At 40.5% G+C, this 18,255-nt stretch overlaps 2 protein-coding genes across 3 annotated transcripts in view; both read left to right on the top strand.

The window, feature by feature from the left end:
* The first annotated feature begins 5,596 nt into the window (after positions 1 to 5,596).
* Positions 5,597 to 11,183, top strand: anxa1a (annexin A1a). Its single transcript, XM_058374969.1, has 13 exons — positions 5,597 to 5,684; positions 6,069 to 6,139; positions 7,433 to 7,517; positions 7,803 to 7,897; positions 8,295 to 8,408; positions 8,866 to 8,956; positions 9,253 to 9,332; positions 9,422 to 9,478; positions 9,595 to 9,688; positions 10,005 to 10,100; positions 10,599 to 10,657; positions 10,737 to 10,859; positions 11,008 to 11,183. The coding sequence occupies exons 2-13, from the start codon at positions 6,080 to 6,082 to the stop codon at positions 11,065 to 11,067; spliced, it is 1,014 nt and encodes a 337-aa protein (XP_058230952.1). The 5' UTR covers positions 5,597 to 5,684; positions 6,069 to 6,079; the 3' UTR covers positions 11,068 to 11,183.
* Positions 11,184 to 11,319: 136 nt separating this feature from the next.
* mfsd3 (major facilitator superfamily domain containing 3) overlaps positions 11,320 to 18,255 on the top strand; it is a 28,953-nt gene continuing 22,017 nt past the window's right edge. Inside the window, exons 1-2 of one of the 2 annotated variants that reach the window (XM_058374968.1) lie at positions 11,320 to 13,236; positions 13,959 to 14,764. In XM_058374968.1, coding sequence (XP_058230951.1) covers positions 14,077 to 14,764 — 688 coding nt within the window. In that variant the 5' untranslated portion in view covers positions 11,320 to 13,236; positions 13,959 to 14,076. Of the gene's footprint in view, positions 13,288 to 13,958; positions 14,765 to 18,255 lie in introns of both variants that reach the window. The other variant, XM_058374967.1, reaches the window with a different exon arrangement.

Raw genomic sequence — 18,255 nt, 5'->3', positions numbered from 1 at the left:
CAATGAATTTCATAGTGCTCTAGTTAGCCTTGTGAACAAAAGCAGGAAAGCCGTTAGCTTGTGGATGGAAATCTAGCTGTCCTTTAGTAGTGTCATGAACTTAAGCTAATGTTGCACACCTAGTTTCTGTAAACATTTTAAAAACAAAACACATAGCTAAAGATGCTCTTAACAGTTACCTTTATCAATAGCATTAGCAATACCAAAAATAGAATTTAAGACTGTATTTTTGCATATTTACATAATATTTACCTGAATATTGTCTCTTGTCACATATTCAGTGAATTAATAACAATAAATAATAACTAATAATTTCAAATAAATCAATAAGTCAATAAATCATGGAAGACTCAGTGCTAGACTTGGGGCTAAAGCCGGTCCAGAAACTGCACTGCTGTTTCTGGTCCTTACTCCCACTGTGTGCTAGCTTTAGCATTTGGCTCATTCAACTCATAAAGAGAGAATTCAGGTCCATTAAGACAGAAAATTCACTTGTATTTAAACCTTGATTTTTACTCAATTCTGGATCATTCTGTCGCTTTACTCCCTGATTTTGTCAGCACCAAATCTTACTCCTAATGTAGAGAAGTACATAATTGCAATCTTCTACTATTTGAGGTAATTGTGGCCTCGTTTCGGTTGAGCTTCATTCATTTTAAGGTTGGAGGTAATCCTCACTGGGTGTGTGGCAGGAAATCACCTTGGATGAGACTCCAGTCTGTCTCAGGTAATCATGAATAAACACATCTTCATGCACTTAATCACTTTTAGGGGTAAATTTGTGTAGCCAGTTCATCAACCTGCATTTATGAATCATTTCAGCATCTAATGAGCTTTAGACCGTTTTTTTTAACATTTCAGATTTTGAATTGATTCAGCTCCTGAAATGCTTCAATGTGCTTCAGCTTTTGTATCTTTTCAGCTTCTGAATCACTTTATATTTAAAAACAATTCATCTTCTGAATCAGTTCACAAGAATTTATCCTTCTTCTGATATGATTCACCCAAATCGATTAATCTTCTGTGTTGATTCACCAGAAATTATCCATCTTCTGATATGATTCACCCAAATCGATTAATCTTCTGTGTTGATTCACCAGAAATTATCCATCTTCTGATATGATTCACCCAAATCGATTAATCTTTTGTGTTGATTCACCAGAAATTATCCATCTTCTGATATGATTCACCTAAATCGATTCATCTTCTGAGTCGATTCACCAGAATTTATCCATCTTCTGATTTGATTCATCCAAATCGATTCATCTTCTGAATTGGTTCACCTGATTCAATTCATGTATTTGGGTGGTGGAAGAAAGCCTGCAGGAAACCTATGCAGACACTCAGTTTTATATATATATATACAGTATATTGCCAAAAGTATTCGCTCACCCATCCAAATAATCAGAATCAGGTGTTCCAATCACTTCCATGGCCACAGGTGTATAAAATCAAGCACCTAGGCATGCAGACTGTTTTTACAAACATTTGTGAAAGAATGGGTCGCTCTCAGGAGCTCAGTGAATTCCAGTGTGGAACTGTGATAGGATGCCACCTGTGCAACAAATCCAGTCGTGAAATTTCCTCGCTCCTAAATATTCCACAGTCAACTGTCAGCTGTATTATAAGAACGTGGAAGTGTTTGGGAACGACAGCAACTCAGCCACGAAGTGGTAGGCCACGGAAACTGACGGAGCGGGGTCAGCGGATGCTGAGGCGCATAGTGCGAAGAGATCGCCAACTTTCTGCAGAGTCAATCGCTACAGACCTCCAAACTTCATGTGGCCTTCAGATTAGCTCAAGAACAGTGCGCAGAGAGCTTCATGGAATGGGTTTCCATGGCTGAGCAGCTGCATCCAAGCCATACATCACCAAGTGAATGGTCAAAAATTCCCATAAACACACTCCTAAACCTTGTGGACAGCCTTCCCAGAAGAGTTGAAGCTGTTATAGCTGCAAAGGGTGGACCGACGTCATATTGAACCCTATGGATTAGGAATGGGATGTCACTTAAGTTCTTAAGAATTTTTGTCACTTAAGAATTTTTGACCATTCTTCCAGAAGCGCATTTGTGAGGTCACACACTGATGTTGGACGAGAAGGCCTGGCTCTCAGTCTCCGCTCTAATTCATCCCAAAGGTGTTCTATCGGGTTGAGGTCAGGACTCTGTGCAGGCCAGTCAAGTTCCTCCACACCAGACTCTGTCATCCATGTCTTTATGGACCTTGCTTTGTGCTCTGGTGCACAGTCATGTTGGAAGAGGAAGGGGCCAGCTCCAAACTGTTCCCACAAAGTTGGGAGCATGGAATTGTCCAAAATGTCTTGGTATGCTGAAGCATTCAGAGTTCCTTTCACTGGAACTAAGGGGCCAAGCCCAGCTCCTGAAAAACAACCCCACACCATAATCCCCCCTCCACCCAACTTTACACTTGGCACAATGCAGTCAGACAAGTACCGTTCTCCTGGCAACCGCCAAACCCAGACTCGTCCATCAGATTGCCAGATGGAGAAGCGTGATTCGTCACTCCAGAGAACGCGTCTCCACTGCTCTAGAGTCCAGTGGCGGCGTGCTTTACACCACTGCATCCGACGCTTTGCATTGCACTTGGTGATGTATGGCTTGGATGCAGCTGCTCGGCCATGGAAACCCATTCCATGAAGCTCTCTGCGCACTGTTCTTGAGCTAATCTGAAGGCCACATGAAGTTTGGAGGTCTGTAGCGATTGACTCTGCAGAAAGTTGGCGACCTCTTCTTCGCACTATGCGCCTCAGCATCCGCTGACCCCGCTCCGTCAGTTTACGTGGCCTACCACTTCGTGGCTGAGTTGCTGTCGTTCCCAAACACTTCCACGTTCTTATAATACAGCTGACAGTTGACTGTGGAATATTTAGGAGCGAGGAAATTTCACGACTGGATTTGTTGCACAGGTGGCATCCTATCACAGTTCCACACTGGAATTCACTGAGCTCCTGAGAGCGACCCATTCTTTCACAAATGTTTGTAAAAACAGTCTGCATGCCTAGGTGCTTGATTTTATACACCTGTGGCCATGGAAGTGATTGGAACACCTGATTCTGATTATTTGGATGGGTGAGCGAATACTTTTGGCAATATAGTGTATATATATATATATATATATATATATATATATATATATATATATTAATATAATATAATATAACTTTCAAGGCTGGAAACCTTCTATGGGAATTAACAGGAATTTGTGTGAATAAACTGGTAATTTGCAAAACTGCAAGTTAGCCTATAACAGGGAACTTAAATGTAGTTGATAAAAATATCTTGCAGCATAATCTTGGTTAAAACAACCGGATTTAATGCAATTTCAGTTGAATTTCTACCCTGCATATTCCAAAAAATCACATGCACAGTGTACTGCAGGGCTACTGAGGCCACACCTCCACATACACTGTGCATTCGGATACTGTATACTACAATAGTCGACATAAGGTAATATTATGGGGTGGATATTATTAGAAACTATTAATACTGACAAACTGACATTTCTACACTTTTAATATCTAAGATCTGGGAGAAATTTGTGGAGGATTTGTGCAGAGCTAAAGCTTTTAGCTTTAGTACATAAGAGTGTCAGCTATTACTTAAGTACATAAGGCCTGTCAAGCCTGTAGAACCTTTCTCCAAACAGGTAGAGTAACTCTGGCTCTTCTCACACACAAACACACCTACACGTGTTTAAAAACCCTTTTACAAGTTCAGATGTTTGAGCAATACAGGTTTTTCCTAGATACGTTTAAGATAATCAAGGCAGGCAGTGAAAGCAGTGATTATCTGATATATAACATGATCTCAAGAATCTCTAGAAACACACTAGGACACATTTTACCCTCTTGCCGTTCTCTTAAAAACACTTTAACGTGCATGTGCATGTGCTGGCGACCGGAATTCAAAGAATTGTCAGTATGTGTTACAGTGAAAATGTGAAAAAATGGCATAGTCTGATATTCAAATAGAAGAACACGATGTTGAAGTAGCATGTGTAAATGTGTGAAGAGCCGGGTGTGTTCATAGATTTCATAGATTTTTACTTTGAATTGTGACAAAGTATTTTACAGTCTGCACTGAAGCTGCATCATATGCATTTGCATAGTATTAGTTAGTGCTAAAAAGACATTTGAATGCTTTTTAGATATTGGTCAAATGTATAAGCTTTCAGCTTCTCTCATCATCTGTTGCTACACACATTGTTTTAGTCCCACTGTATGTTGCTGCATTGTATATTATTCTTTATAGTTAATCAGACCACAACACTGCTGAATTCTCAAATCTGAAAGTGTTGATATATTATCCTTAACAACAGTATCTGCTTGTATGGTAGACAATGAACTATATCCAGCCCTCTACCCAAGCTAAACATATTTCATGTGTTGGTATTTACAAAAGAAACTGTTGACATGGTGACATTTCCTGTAAGGAGACCATGGAGAATACTTATAGAAGTAGTCTACAGCGTCAGTGCAGCGTGCAGGGCAGATGACTACCATGTAAAATTAAAAGTTGTGTTATGTATGTATGTATGTATGTATACAGATCAGCCATAACATTATGACCACCTGCCTAATTTTGTGTTTGTTCCCTTTTGCTGGCAAAACAGCCCTGGCCCGTCATGCACTGGGTATTCTGACACCTTTCTGTCAGAAGCAGCATTAACTTATTCAGCAATTTGAACAACAGTAGCTCGTCTGTTGGATCGGATCACACGGGCCAGCCTTCTATCTCTACGTGCATCAATGAGCCATGACCCTGTCGCCAGTTCACCACTGTTCCTTCCTTGGACCACTTTTGATAGACACTGACCACTGCAGACCGGGAACACCCCACAAGAGCTGCAGTTTTGGAGATTCTCTGATCCAGTGGTCTAGCCATCACAATTTGGCCCTTCGTCAAACTCGCTCAAATCCTTACACTTGTCCATTTTTCCTGCTTCTAACACATCAACTTTGAGGACAAAATGTTCATTGGCTGTCTAATATATCCCAACTATTAGCATGTGCCATGATGAGGAGGTAATCAGTGTTATTCACTTCACTTGTCAGTGCTCATAATGTTATGCCTGATCGGTGTATGCACGTATTTAGTGGCGTACACTTCACAGGTGCTATAAAGTAAGCTGTAACAGGAAGTAACTTGCCTCACAGACATCCACAACAGCCTTGTTTCAGTACAGTCTTTAAAATTTTTCTGGTCATTGCAAATATTGCAAATATTCACAAACCAGCTGACTGAAGTAAAATTAAGTACTAAAATACTTATGTTAAAATAGCTTAATTGGTTAAAAATTCCGTGCGTTATCATTAACTAAGCGTAACATACACTAAACCGAGGACGATTAAAACTATAAAGCTAAAAATGCCTTATATGAAGTTTTAAGACTTTGATCGGGTGTTTATATGCTTATAACGCTCATTTCTACTGCCATTCCCTGCACTAAAGGGTGTGGTGGAACCTTTTTTATGCTGTATTTATATTTATTCCACTTCCTGGGTTTCTGGTGTGCGCGGCAGATAGCCACGCCCACACGGACCGAAAACTCCAGGCAACCTAAAAACTTGCCACACCTGTTACGTCACAGCGTGTATATAAAGCTTGGGCGTTTGCGCAGCTCTTTTCCGTGTCTCCATCTTCTGTCACTGAGCAGATCACGGTAAGTGAAGATCTGAGACGGTCACAGTTACTTTCTTTAATTACTTTTTTTTAATTAAGAACATATAACCAAAGTGGTGATTTGTTTGGAAAATTTTTCCAAGTGCACGTTAAAAAACTATTCTAAAAGGCATGCTGTCTAGAGGCGTAATGTCTTCAAAGCTAGTTTACATATTTCTGATATTTCCTAAATTAAAAATAATAATAACAATAATCTTTGCATGCACTTTTTGCATGAGTGAGTCATTCGGATCACACTTCACCACATGACTGCCATTTCAGTCACTTTTGTCCAACTTTCAAACTTTACTAATACTGCCATATCTTTCTGTCCTTTTTTGGATTGTTTTAAGATTAATTTTGATCAAAATGTTATTTTTTGCAGATCCATCCAACATGTCTCTGTTTGCAGAGTTTCTTCAGCAGATTACGTACACGGGTGTGCCTGACGACACTGTAAGTTTCCATAACAGATTTTTGGAGGAAAGAGTGAAAAACCAACACCCTTTTTTATTCTTCATCAAATGGAAAAAGTTACACAGAGAAAGAGAGAGAGAGGGAGAGAGAGAGGGAGAGCTAGAAAATGAACAAGTAAGACAGAATAGGAGGGGAATAGGGAAGGAAAAGAGGTAGGGAGGGTGGGAAAGGGGAGTGTATGAGTCAGATGTGAGCTATGCCTTCTCTGCCCACTGGATTTAATCACCACTTTTGCAGGAAAAGGATAAGAGGTTTTTTCTTTGCTTTTTGTCACTCTTTCTTGAGCATACGCTGAACTGAAGCTGTAGATTTATTTTGCCCGAATAGCAGCAGGTGTAAGACAGGTGTGTGTTTGGATTATTTGGCTGTGTTTCATGTTTTTGAAGCAGCTGAGGGCAATAACTGTAGATAGATAGATCTGTCTGTCTGTCTGTCTGTCGAGGGCAATAACTTTAGTGTTTTTACATAGTGTTTAAGTATATTATAAATTGGCCAAAAATGACCTCTCTTCAATTTCCTCCTTACTAAAAATGTACCTGGTCAGCCAAGACATGTTTGGTTTGCATCTTTGTTTGCACTGGCAGTCCAAAACTAATGTTGTAAACAAATAATGGAAGCTTATGGCTACCAGTTTAGGATGACCGAATCACTGCATGCTTGTGTTTGAGTATGATTATCTAAAAAATTGGACAAAAGTTGAATCACTTCAGTATCTAAAGTGATTATGCTTTTGAATCGATTCAGCTCCTGAAATGCTACATCTAAAGTGCTTCAGCTTTTGTATCTTTTTTTTAGCTTCTGAACCACTTTATTTTCCGAATCGATTCATCTTCTGAATCGGTTCACCCGAATCGATTCATCTTCTGAATCGGTTCACGCGATTTGATTCATCATCAAAATCACTACTTTTGTATCACTTATTTTTCCTTAGCACTTAACAGAATTTTATGCTGCTTTATAAAGGTTAATTTGAATATTACAAGTGATCCAAGTGATTGTTTTAACTAAGACTGATTTTCTTTTATAATGAACTGTTCATGTACAAATCCATAAATCCACCGATTCATCTTATTTTTAAGTGGGAGTGTGTGGGTTAATTCAAGCATGAAGCCTGACAAGTGTGAAACTTCTGTATTAAACATTTAGGTCAAAACAATATAAAAAGGAACATATAATGGTGTCACTTTAAATATCTATCTCTAAGTGTATGGGTATTTTGTCAGGTAATTACTGTTCGTAGTAGGTTTTAATAAAGTGTGTGTGTGTGTGTAGGGGTGTCAGGGGACTATTAGACCATTCCCTCAGTTTAACCCAGGAGGAGATGCAGCCATTCTGGACCAAGCCATCAAGACAAAGGGTAACACTCCCTTTTCACACAAGCTCTTGATCACACAGATCAAACAGCCATGTGTAATAACAAACAAGAGTTCAACTGTAATAAACCAAATACACTGACTCATGAAATAAATAAACTGTGTGTCCAGTTACTACCTCTGAAAACTGCTGCAGTATGTGTTTGGGTCTGTGCCAGCATGCTTCAGATGGATACCGTGCTTGTGTTGATGCTAATATCTTTTCACTGGTTTTTTTTTTTTTTTTTTTTTTTTTTTTTTTTTTTTTACTTGTACTGTGTTGCTCTCAGGTGTGGACGAAGACACCATCATCAATGTTCTGGTGAAGCGGACCAACGAACAGAGGCAGCAGATCAAAGCTGCATATCAGAAGGCCGCTGGCAAGGTAAAAGCTCTAAAAGTAAAAACACACTTCAACCACACCCAAGTAGTTTGAAAGCTTTCTTTAGCCTGAAACCCATTTAACTGTTAGAAATTCCACAGAGCACCTTGTTTAGAATTTTCATAGTAATTTTATTTGGTGCCATAAAGTTTTCTATTCCTGATAGACAGTATTAGGACAGAGTTGACTTTGGTGTTTGGACCTGTAAATATAATGGCTCGTATAATCCCTGTGGATTCCTGACCTGCCCCTTTCAGATCCATTGTCCTAGAGGGTCAAGTGCAAATTAGTCCATGAGGCATACATATCACTAAATCAACTAAAGCATAGCATAGAAGCAGAATTTGATTACATCTACCTTTTGTAACATGGTGGAAATCTTTATCCTTTTTGTTTGCAGCCCCTCGATGTAGCTCTAAAAGCAGCACTGAAGGGTGAGCTGGAGGATGTGGTACTGGCTTTGCTCAGGACTCCTGCTCAGTATGATGCCCAGCAGCTCAAACTTGCCATGAAGGTAATACACTGAATTCTCTGTAATGCTTATCCTACATTAGGTCACAGGGAATCTGTACACTGTCCCAGAGGCAGGTGGGGGATACCCTGTAGTGGGTCCTAACCCATCATACAGCACAATTACACTGCAGACTATTTAGAGATGTGAATCTGCCTTCCTACAATATATAATAAAGACTAGAGAGAAAACTAGAGGAAACACCAGAAGCACAGGAAGAACATGAAATTAAATGTTTTCTTTGCCATTTTCCTGACAGCAAAAATTGCAGATTATTTTACCATTGCAGAAAGGTCACAAAGGGGAAGTATGTATTGAACATTCTTGAAGAACATGGTGTATGTTGTGTTATGTCAAGGTGCTACAGAACTGTTTTTTCCCCAAATTTGAACTGTAACTTATTTATATTCATACCATTTCTGATGCTGTTATAAGAATCTAGCGCTCACCCTCTTTCTAGGGCTTGGGCACAGATGAGGACACCTTGGTTGAGATTTTGTCCTCCAGAACCAATAAGGAGATTCGAGACATCAAGAACGCCTACAAGGAGGGTAAGCTTGTCTTTTTATTTCTGGAAACGATTGCTGATTGAGTGTATAGTGGTTTAACCGTCTGCTCTGATGGTGTTGAGGCTCTTGAATGATGTGTAGATATTAACCAGGCTTAAATTCAAATTCATGATAGGATTTGATGGGTTCCTTTGCAAACAAAACAGCGTAGATATCCTGATGGAGAGTTTCTATTACAACAGTTATTCCAGTGGCTTACTCAAGGCACAGAGTAACTTCTCAAACTGATCATAGGACCGGACAACCACAATGATTTTTATTTATTAATTTTTTTATAGAGTTCAAGAAGGACCTGGAGGCTGACATTAAGTCTGACACAGGTGGACACTTCAGAGATGGTCTTTTGGCTCTCTGCAAGGTGGGTTTATAGCTGAACACAATGTCTTGGCAAAGTGAGTGTTTGTGCTCAAACAGCTAAATCACTACATGGTTTTACTCGTCTTACAGGCTACCAGAAGTGAGGACAGGACTGTGCAAGAGGATGTGGCAGACAAAGATGCCAGGGTAAGGAGTGGGTGTGTAGAGAGTGGTGTGCATGGGGTGTGTGTGCAGGACCGTGTTGACACTTGGTGTCTGTACACTTGGTGTTTATCTTGATGTGCTTGTGTGTGTTTCTTCAGGACCTCTATGAAGCAGGAGAGAAGAGGAAAGGCACTGACTGCTCAGTCTTCATCAACATCCTGACCAGCAGGAGCGCTCCGCACCTCAGAAAAGGTATTGTCCTGGGTGGAATGACCAGTTCCTGCTAAAATGCTGTGGATGCAGTAATGTAATTGTATTTAAATAGAATATTTTAAGGACATCCCTTTACTCAGAGAATGGACAAAGTGTTAAAGAACAGTATGTAGAATATGAAAGAATAGATGTAATGAGATGTATAAAGGATCTCATTTGAACCTTTGAAACACGACTAAGTATTGTATTGTAATATAAACAATAATCAATGACTTTGAATCTGTGAACTTGTTCTTAGCTTAAAAGTTTTTGTTTTTACATGAATGTCTCTTTCTCTCATTTATCTTCCTTCCAGTGTTTGAGCGTTATTCAAAGTACAGTAAAGCTGATGTGGCCAAAGCAATCGACCTGGAGCTGAAGGGAGACATCGAGAACCTTTTGATTAGTGTTGGTAAGCTTCACTGTTACTGTCGTTCTGAGTGATATTTAATGTTGGATTGTGAGATAAATAACACAACCGCTCCTGAACGACGAGGTCAAGGGTTCGATCTCAGCTGGTTGAACAAGTTAGCTGCAAGTTTGGACACATCTGTTTGGACAATGTTCTCTTGTCTGTTGTCTTTTTAAAGTTCATGTGAGGTCTTCGTTCCTTTTTGCCACACCCTGACATGCGAGTTTGCTTTCAGGGGCAAAAATATGGCAAGAATGATGTGTTGCAATGTGCATTGGGACAAAAAAACTGATTTTGTTAAGACACTTAGACACACTGCTTTTTTTTATCTCTAACTGAGGAATTTAAGAAATATCCTGCAAATCGAGGATTCTAGAATATTCTTGTAGATATGAGTACAAGCCTTAATTATGATCTAAATTGAGATTCCTAGATGGCTTTGATTTTATAAATAGCTGCCTATATTTATCATGTGTACTTTGTGTGTGTCTCTGCTAGTGAAATGTGCCGGAAGCAAGCCTGCTTACTTTGCTGAGAAACTCAACCTGGCAATGAAGGTAAACACGTTATCTACGCCACTCCCCTGAGCATGGAGCTGATAAATGAGAGCTAAACGTATCTGCGTTTGTGTTCTAGGGCTCTGGCTACAAAGGGAAGATCCTGACCCGCATCATGGTGAGCCGCTCGGAGATCGACATGGAACAGATCAAGGTCGAATACAAGAAGAAATATGGCAAGACTCTCTACAAGGACATTCTGGTAGGTTCAAATAAAGGAAAAGCAGAAATCTGTCTTTTTTTCTAAAGCTCTGAAATGCAAACAAGAAGAGCTTCCTTTTTCAAAATATAAAATTTACTTTGCGGAGACTTCCTGTCGTTGGCCTGATCACACGTTCTGTCACTTTCAGGACGACACCAAAGGTGACTACGAGAAGATCCTGCTGGCGTTGTGCGGAAGTGACCAGTAAACCTCTCTGCTCGCATTTCTGCTTTGTTTTTTTACTACTGCCATATACAATAGAGAGAATTAAGTGATGTCATCATGTGCATTTGTAATTAAAGAAGGCAGTTTCTTTAAGTGCCATTAATGTGTGTTGAGTTTGTTTACTGAAAGAGCTTCAGTTTGTAGCTTCAGCTACACAATGGGGAAAGCAGTAAGAGTAATGATGAGGTGTGTGTGTGATGCTTGGCTAGACTTACTGTGAAGATCAGAATGTAGCCACCGCCCTGCTATTAGACTGTTCTTGGCATGCCTTGAAAGAATGTGGACAGAGATATAACCTTGGAAACTAAGCTCATTGTCATTCTGACTAAACTATTCTATCCTGTGCACTGAAGTTGACTAAGTTAACATTGTGGCTGAAATATTTGGCAAATTTCTGAGAAATTTACCTCAGGAAAGCATTTACACTTCAACACATGACCCAAGACACACTTCATATCTTATTACTGTTCTAAAAAAATCAGGTCACATCAGACCACCTCAGAGTTGATGCTTTTCTTATAATTGCACACCCCAAATGTGGTATTCCTTACAAAACGTACACAATAATCTAGCTTGAAGTGTTAAACACCCAATAATGATGGTGTGTGTATATAGTCCTGTAAGTTGTGAAGTAGAGCCCAAATGGACTTGACCATATTGAGATCTGGATGATTTGAAGGCAACACCTTGAGCTCTTCACTGTTCCTCAAACCATTACTGAAGTATGTTTGAGGTGTGGCAGGGAACATTATCCTTCTGAAAGGGAACACTGTTACCATGAAAGCATGGTAATTGTTGTGCAGTAATGTTTAGGTAGGTGATACAATGTCCACATGAATGCAGGACCCAAACTTTCTTAGCAGAACATCACATCAAAGCATCACACTGCATCCTTCAGCTTAAATTCTTCTAATAGTGCCTCCCTGGCCATGCCTTCCAAGGTAAGTGTTCAAGAAATTGTGATTCAGTCCAGACCACCTTCCATTACTCCATGGTTCAGTTTTGAAGCTTCGTGTGTCCATTGTAAGAGCTTTCAGTGATGGACAGGGGACTGCAGCTACACTGCAAGCTTTCTGAAGATCCCCTTTAGTTAAGTCAAAGAGGGATTTGTCAACTTTTCTGTCAATGTTTTTTGTCAGCATGTATCTGCATTCCATGAAACAGGTTAGATAATATACCGGTTTATCTTCTTCTATTTTAAACAGTAATGTTAGATACTTGATCAGTCCTGCCCGTATTCTTCCTGAAGTATATTGTAAGTTTGTTTTTAGTGTGCATCAGTTTCCTTTAATCCAGTCAAGTGCTTTTCTTTCATTTAAATAGTTTGGGCACAGTACCGGGATATTATTGACTCTGTTATTGTCTTCATAATCTTCTAATCTTCATTCCTATATATCTTTCCAGCTCTTGTTTGCTTTTGGGTGTTATGTAGATGATGGCCTATACTTTGATGATGTTTTGCTCATTTATCCGAGCATGCATTGCTTTCTGCCCCTACATCTGCCCCTACATCTGCCCCTACATCAGCACGACGGGAACGACTTCAAAGGAACCTGACATTTAGTTATGATTGAGTGCTGCATTCTGAGCAGGTTCTGAACTATTGTATAAATAACCTCTTTCCCATTTGGTACCTGATCACCGGGTTGAGCTCTGTACACAGTGACGTGTCAGTGAAATGGCTGTAAACTCAGCAGGAAAGACTGAAATATAAAGTTCTGTTGTGAATCAGTGTGAATGGATCACCTAGACATCAAGTTAAATAAATAAGCGTAGCTTTTAGGTCATGGATAACATTTTAATATTTTTTCTGAAAGTAATAGGCGGTTAACCCTTTATATCTTAATTTCTGAATAAAATACTTGGCAAGTAAAATTATGATGTTGCATAGACGGTATTTAAAGGTACAGAGGCTGCTTGCTACAACGACGTGAGAGGCGTCCAATAAGGAGACTCCTTTTGAGTAAAAACTAACATCCAATCATAGCGCAGGAGGCGGGGCTTATCCGAACACGGGCGGGGAAACGGAACGAAAACACGGAAGTGCTGAAGGTCTGTAAGACCTTACATTCAAGAGAAGGTTGTTCTGCGGCGAGGGAAGAGAGGGAAAGAGAGAGAGAGGGAAAGAGAGAGAGAGAGAAGCCCTTTACCAGTAAATTTTATTTCACCTAATGCATCAAAACAACATTTAACATTCACACTGGTTAGTGGTTAATTATTGCAATTTTTGATTTCATATCTCATGTGGTCACGAGTGCGCGAGCCATTTAGACTCCAGTTAACTAGCTATACCTGAATATATCTGTGTTTTTTACGTGAATCAATAACGGAATCTATACTGAATAAGAATACTTTCATTTCACATCTAGGACTTTCATCCTAGATGTCTTTTAGTCCTTTGTTTTACTGCTAATAATACAATGAATGGAAGGCTGCAGTATGCAAATGCATGGTTTGTGTGCAGAACGTTTCTGACCATTCACATGCTAATAAAAAGAAAAAGATGTCACCTTCAGTAATAACTTTATTTCTGATTTAAATCAGCTTGGCTCATTCATCCATCCATCCATTCATTTTTAAACAGCTTTAATTTTTGACCCTGGTTATATGGTGTAGATTACATCTGTATAAATCACCCAGTACACACTTTTATTTGTCCGTAATCTTCCATAAACATACTTTAAGATGAGTTTGTGGAGAAAGATATTCACCCATACATGTGTATTCTATCAGTTCATGTTTCACATCCACTTCCTCTATCTGTCGCTTTGCCTGTTTCACTCAAAAATGTCAGCTTACAAAGAATGACTTCATTATGATTTAAAAAAAATCTCCTAATCCTTCACTACTATGTTGTATTATTCTGGCCCTCAGATCTCGGAGCCCTGCTGCCTTCGACGCGGGACGGATTTAATCATCACAAGCACACGTTTATGCATTTCTGCAGAATTGGACCATGAGCTGAAGCCCCGTCTCCGTCTACTATCCCAAGATGAACGACAAGCTGCTCTTCCTCGGCCTGCTGTACTTTGTGCAGGGCATCCCGTATGGCTTGCAGTCCTCACTCCTTCCAGTCTATCTTCGTGGAACTGGCCAGTCGCTCACTCGAATCTCCCTCGCCAAGGTACTTTACTTCCCCTGGGTGCTCAAGGTGCTGTGGGCGCCCCTAGTGGACCGTGCAGGTACCAAACGACGCTGGTTGGCTTTGACGGTTGGTGGATTGGCTCTTGTGTGTCTGGCGGGTGCGACGCTGTCACCTGAGCTACAGCAGGGTGGTGTGGCTGGTGTGCTGCTGGCCATGAACACGTTGGCGTCGGTGCAAGATGTGGCAGTGGACGGTGCAGCTGTGAGGCTGCTGCGTGGTGCCGCTGAGCTCGGCTTGGGCAACACGGCACAGGTGGTGGGCTACAAAGCAGGCTCGGTGTTTGCCGGAGGTGGCCTGCTAGCTGTCATTGACGTGGTGGGATGGGCGTGGACCTTTACGTTGCTGTCTTGTGTATATGGAGGGGTGGCGTTGTTCGTGTGCGGTGTGAACGTACTGGACGGCGAAGCAGGGCGTACCCCAGGAGAGGCCAGGAGGGCAACGAGGGACACAGCAAGACCGTGGGCAATTTGGAGGAAGCTGATGGACGTCCCAGGGACGCCGTGGACCATGCTGTATGTGCTTACCTATAAGCTAGGTGAGTTTGTGACATCTGTGTTCCTTAAGTGTAACCAACATCTTTGCTTGTTTCTCAGATCTGTGCATCGACTTTCCTCAAAAGTGGTTCATTTTTACGTTGAAGTGCTGCAACGCTTCTTGGATGATTATGTTCAAACTGATCAAGTCATGAGACTTTTTCCGTTTCCTTGGTTTTATAACAGATGCAGGGTCCATAACATATAGCCACTAGCTCACATGGCCAGTGTGTATTAAGTGTTAATATTAGCATTGGCCAGGGTAATGTATATTTGGACAAGTTTAGCTAGATTGAAAATAAAAAAGCTGGGCCAGTTATGAGCTAGTTTACTGTCAGTCAGCTGTCTAGTTGGAAGTTATTACTAGACAACATGCTTTCCATATGTCTCAACAGTTTTAGTAGTAGACAGTTATTTATGCAATATTATTTTAAAGGTTTAAAATGTCCTTCTAATCCACCTAAACCTTTTATTCCCATATTCTATTCCATTAAAGGATTGTTTTTCTTGTTTTTGCTTCTACAACCAAGCATAATTATATATATACTAGAGTTGGGGGTGAGGAAGGGGTCATGGTGGCTTAGTGGATAGGATGCCTGACTTGTACCGTGTGGACTGAGGTTCAATCCCCACTTTTGCCTTTTACAAGTCTGTTTTATCTCCCCATGCTTCAGGGACTCCAGTTTCCTCCCGTGAGCACAAACACATCACTGTAGGCTGATTGGCCTCTGATTTTTCCGTAGTGTGTGTGATTGTGCCCTGTGATGGGTCAATACCCCATCCACCATATGCCCAGCGTCCTCTGTGATAGACCCCAGTTTCCCTGTAACCCTGTGTAGTATAATCTTTCCAAATAACTGATGGATCAAAGGACGCGGAGATCCTGCAACACATCCCCAAGCGAGACAGAACAGCTTACACAGCACATGCTGATCTGAGATCTCATTGCAGAGCTGTTCCCTGTCAAATAAAACCGATCCTGCTTAGAGGTCATTTTCTCATAACTTACCGTATGCTGTTTAATCGCTGACCCCAGCCAAAGCCGAGCGCTCTGACTCACTGAAAACGGCTGGAATTCCCCTCATAAGGGTGAGTCACCAAATTACACAACATCTAAACACATGAGAGCTGCTCCTGAATTACCCCAAAACAAGCCTTAGCCACTTGAGCCACCACTGCCCTTATTTGGCCTCCCTTTAATGGTACTATGCCATAAATATACTAGAGCTCATGGTATAGTACAACTCATTACTTGATTCACTACTTATGTTCGAATTCACAGTTTTTTCATACTTAAAAAATAAGTAAATAAATAAAACACACTTTTAAAAAAAAAACATTAGAATTGAAAAAAGTAATGCAATCCTGTTTGAGAATTGTTTTTTTAACTCTGTAATGTTTCAAAAAATAATTACTTATTTTTTATTAGCTCTAATGTACTTCTTCTGTTCACCACAAGATGGCAGCGTTCTCATTCATTTCCCTCAGAACAACACACGCTCGCCTGTTATAAGGCAACGTAGAGCTGCACTGACACTATGACACTATGACACATAGCCTTCCCAACGCAACCTCTTGACATGCTGACATTCTCCAAGGTGGAATCCACACAACACACACTACTTCAGCCGTGGATGTAAATCGCCATCAGTGTGCGTGTGTGTGTGTGTGTGTTGTTGTGTTTGGCAGCAGATGGGGATTATGTAAGGATTAGAGTCGCTTTGTGTATGTGACGATTTTTCATCCAAACAGAAAATGGAAAATATGCACTGTGTGTGTGTGTGTGTGTGTGTGTGTTTTGTATGTTTTGGTGTGTTAGTGTGTTTCTATATATGTAAATGAATTAGTCGCCAGTTCGGTTTTGTTTACAGGCTTTGACAGAAGCAGGTAGAAGACAGAGAGCGTAAACCAGCCACGACAAACTAATCTGATGAGACGTGGACGTTGAAAGCTGGCGGGATGTTAAGTGCTCCCCTCCTCCCCCCACGCCACCCCCCGTTCACATACGGAGATTTTCTTCATCATCTACATCAACAGTGCTTTGTCTGTTCTGTTTTAAGTCATAAAATATATATATAAATATATACAGGCTTCATTTTCCTTTAAAATTTTATTTTGATCACATTATGATTGATATTTTTTCTTCTAACAATTGTTTTATTCCTTACTTCAGTCTGTATTTGATGAGAATGTAATTATGTACGCTAGAGCATACGTTAGTCTTAAAACATCTCAGTGTAATTATATAGGAGGCGAAGCCCCGCCCACATCTTCCTCTATCACATTTATCACCTTAACAGAAGGTTTGCAACGAATCAGTTGATCAAGAAGAATCTAATTATTTTGACATCAACTGGCAGGAGGATTAGAAGTGTGTGTGTGTGTGTGTGTGTGTGTGTGTGTGTGTGTGTGTGTGTGTGTGTGAGATATAAACAGAGATGTTGCCACGTAGCTCAATCTGTTAGAACAGATCTCGGTTTCATCACATCCTCCCATCAACAGTTCTGCTTTTCCTTATTAAAAGCGGTGTTTGATCAGATCACTAATCCCGCTGTGTTGAGTTAAGAGCTCTGTTAGGGACGTGGGACTGTCTGAAAGATGAAAACGTGTACCGCGTGACCGTGTGTGTATAAGGTCAGCAGTGATAGAGTCAGGTGTGGAGTGTCTATGAGAAACGTCCAGATGAGAGACGGGTGAAGGGGATGAGTGTAGTCACGGGGGGAGGTGGGTGGGGTGGATTAGGGGCATAAACACCCCCTTAGTCTGTGGATCTTTTAAATTCCTACAACCAATCACATGGTTTCGTCTTATAGCCAGCAACAGCAATGGATATCAAAAGTTTACACACCCCTGTTAAAAGGGCAGGTTTTTGTGAACAAAAATTCACTTATGAGATAAATCACATCAGAACTTTTCCCACATTAGAATATGTACAGATTATAACAATAAGTATGTACACCCCTAAACTAATACTAGGTTGAAGTGACTTTTGATTCTCCCATCTTGACATGTCTTGACTTGGTGATATTCTGTCACTCAGAAACACTAAACATCATGCTTGTGTTGATTTAGATGCATGCTCCGGGTCACTGTCATGCTGAAAGGTGAAATTCCCTGTCTTCTTCCACTTACTAGCAGAAACCAGAAGGTTTTGCACTGATATTGATTTAAAGTCTTAATTAAAGATCCAGTTCTAGCTGCAGCCCTGATGTATGATTCTGATTCTACCACCACCATGCTGCTCTCTGCCTGTTATTACTGTGGAAGTTATTGAATATTAATAATAGAATTTATTTTGGGAATGATGTGTCTATGAGTCCAATGTAGCTAACAAATAACAGAAGTCTCTCTCTCTCTCTGTCTCTCTCTCTCTCTGTCTCTCTCTCACTGTCTCTCTCACTGTCTCTCTCTGTCTGTCTCTCTCTGTCTCTCTCTCTCTCTTTGTCTCTCTCTCACTGTCTCTCTCTCTGTCTCTCTCTCTCTGTCTGTCTCT

This window comes from Hemibagrus wyckioides, linkage group LG22 (genome assembly GCF_019097595.1).
Source record: "Hemibagrus wyckioides isolate EC202008001 linkage group LG22, SWU_Hwy_1.0, whole genome shotgun sequence".
In the NCBI taxonomy this organism is placed as follows: domain Eukaryota; kingdom Metazoa; phylum Chordata; class Actinopteri; order Siluriformes; family Bagridae; genus Hemibagrus; species Hemibagrus wyckioides.
This window is presented reverse-complemented; position numbering and strand designations above follow the sequence as displayed.

Excerpts from the sequence above, each read along its gene's own strand:
- anxa1a (XM_058374969.1), top strand. The coding sequence starts at position 6,080 with ATGTCTCTGTTTGCAGAGTTTCTTCAGCAGATTACGTACACGGGTGTG. Across the intron at positions 7,898-8,294 it reads ATCAGAAGGCCGCTGGCAAG|CCCCTCGATGTAGCTCTAAA; the intron begins GTAAAAGCTCTA and ends TTTTGTTTGCAG. Across the intron at positions 8,957-9,252 it reads CAAGAACGCCTACAAGGAGG|AGTTCAAGAAGGACCTGGAG; the intron begins GTAAGCTTGTCT and ends ATTTTTTTATAG.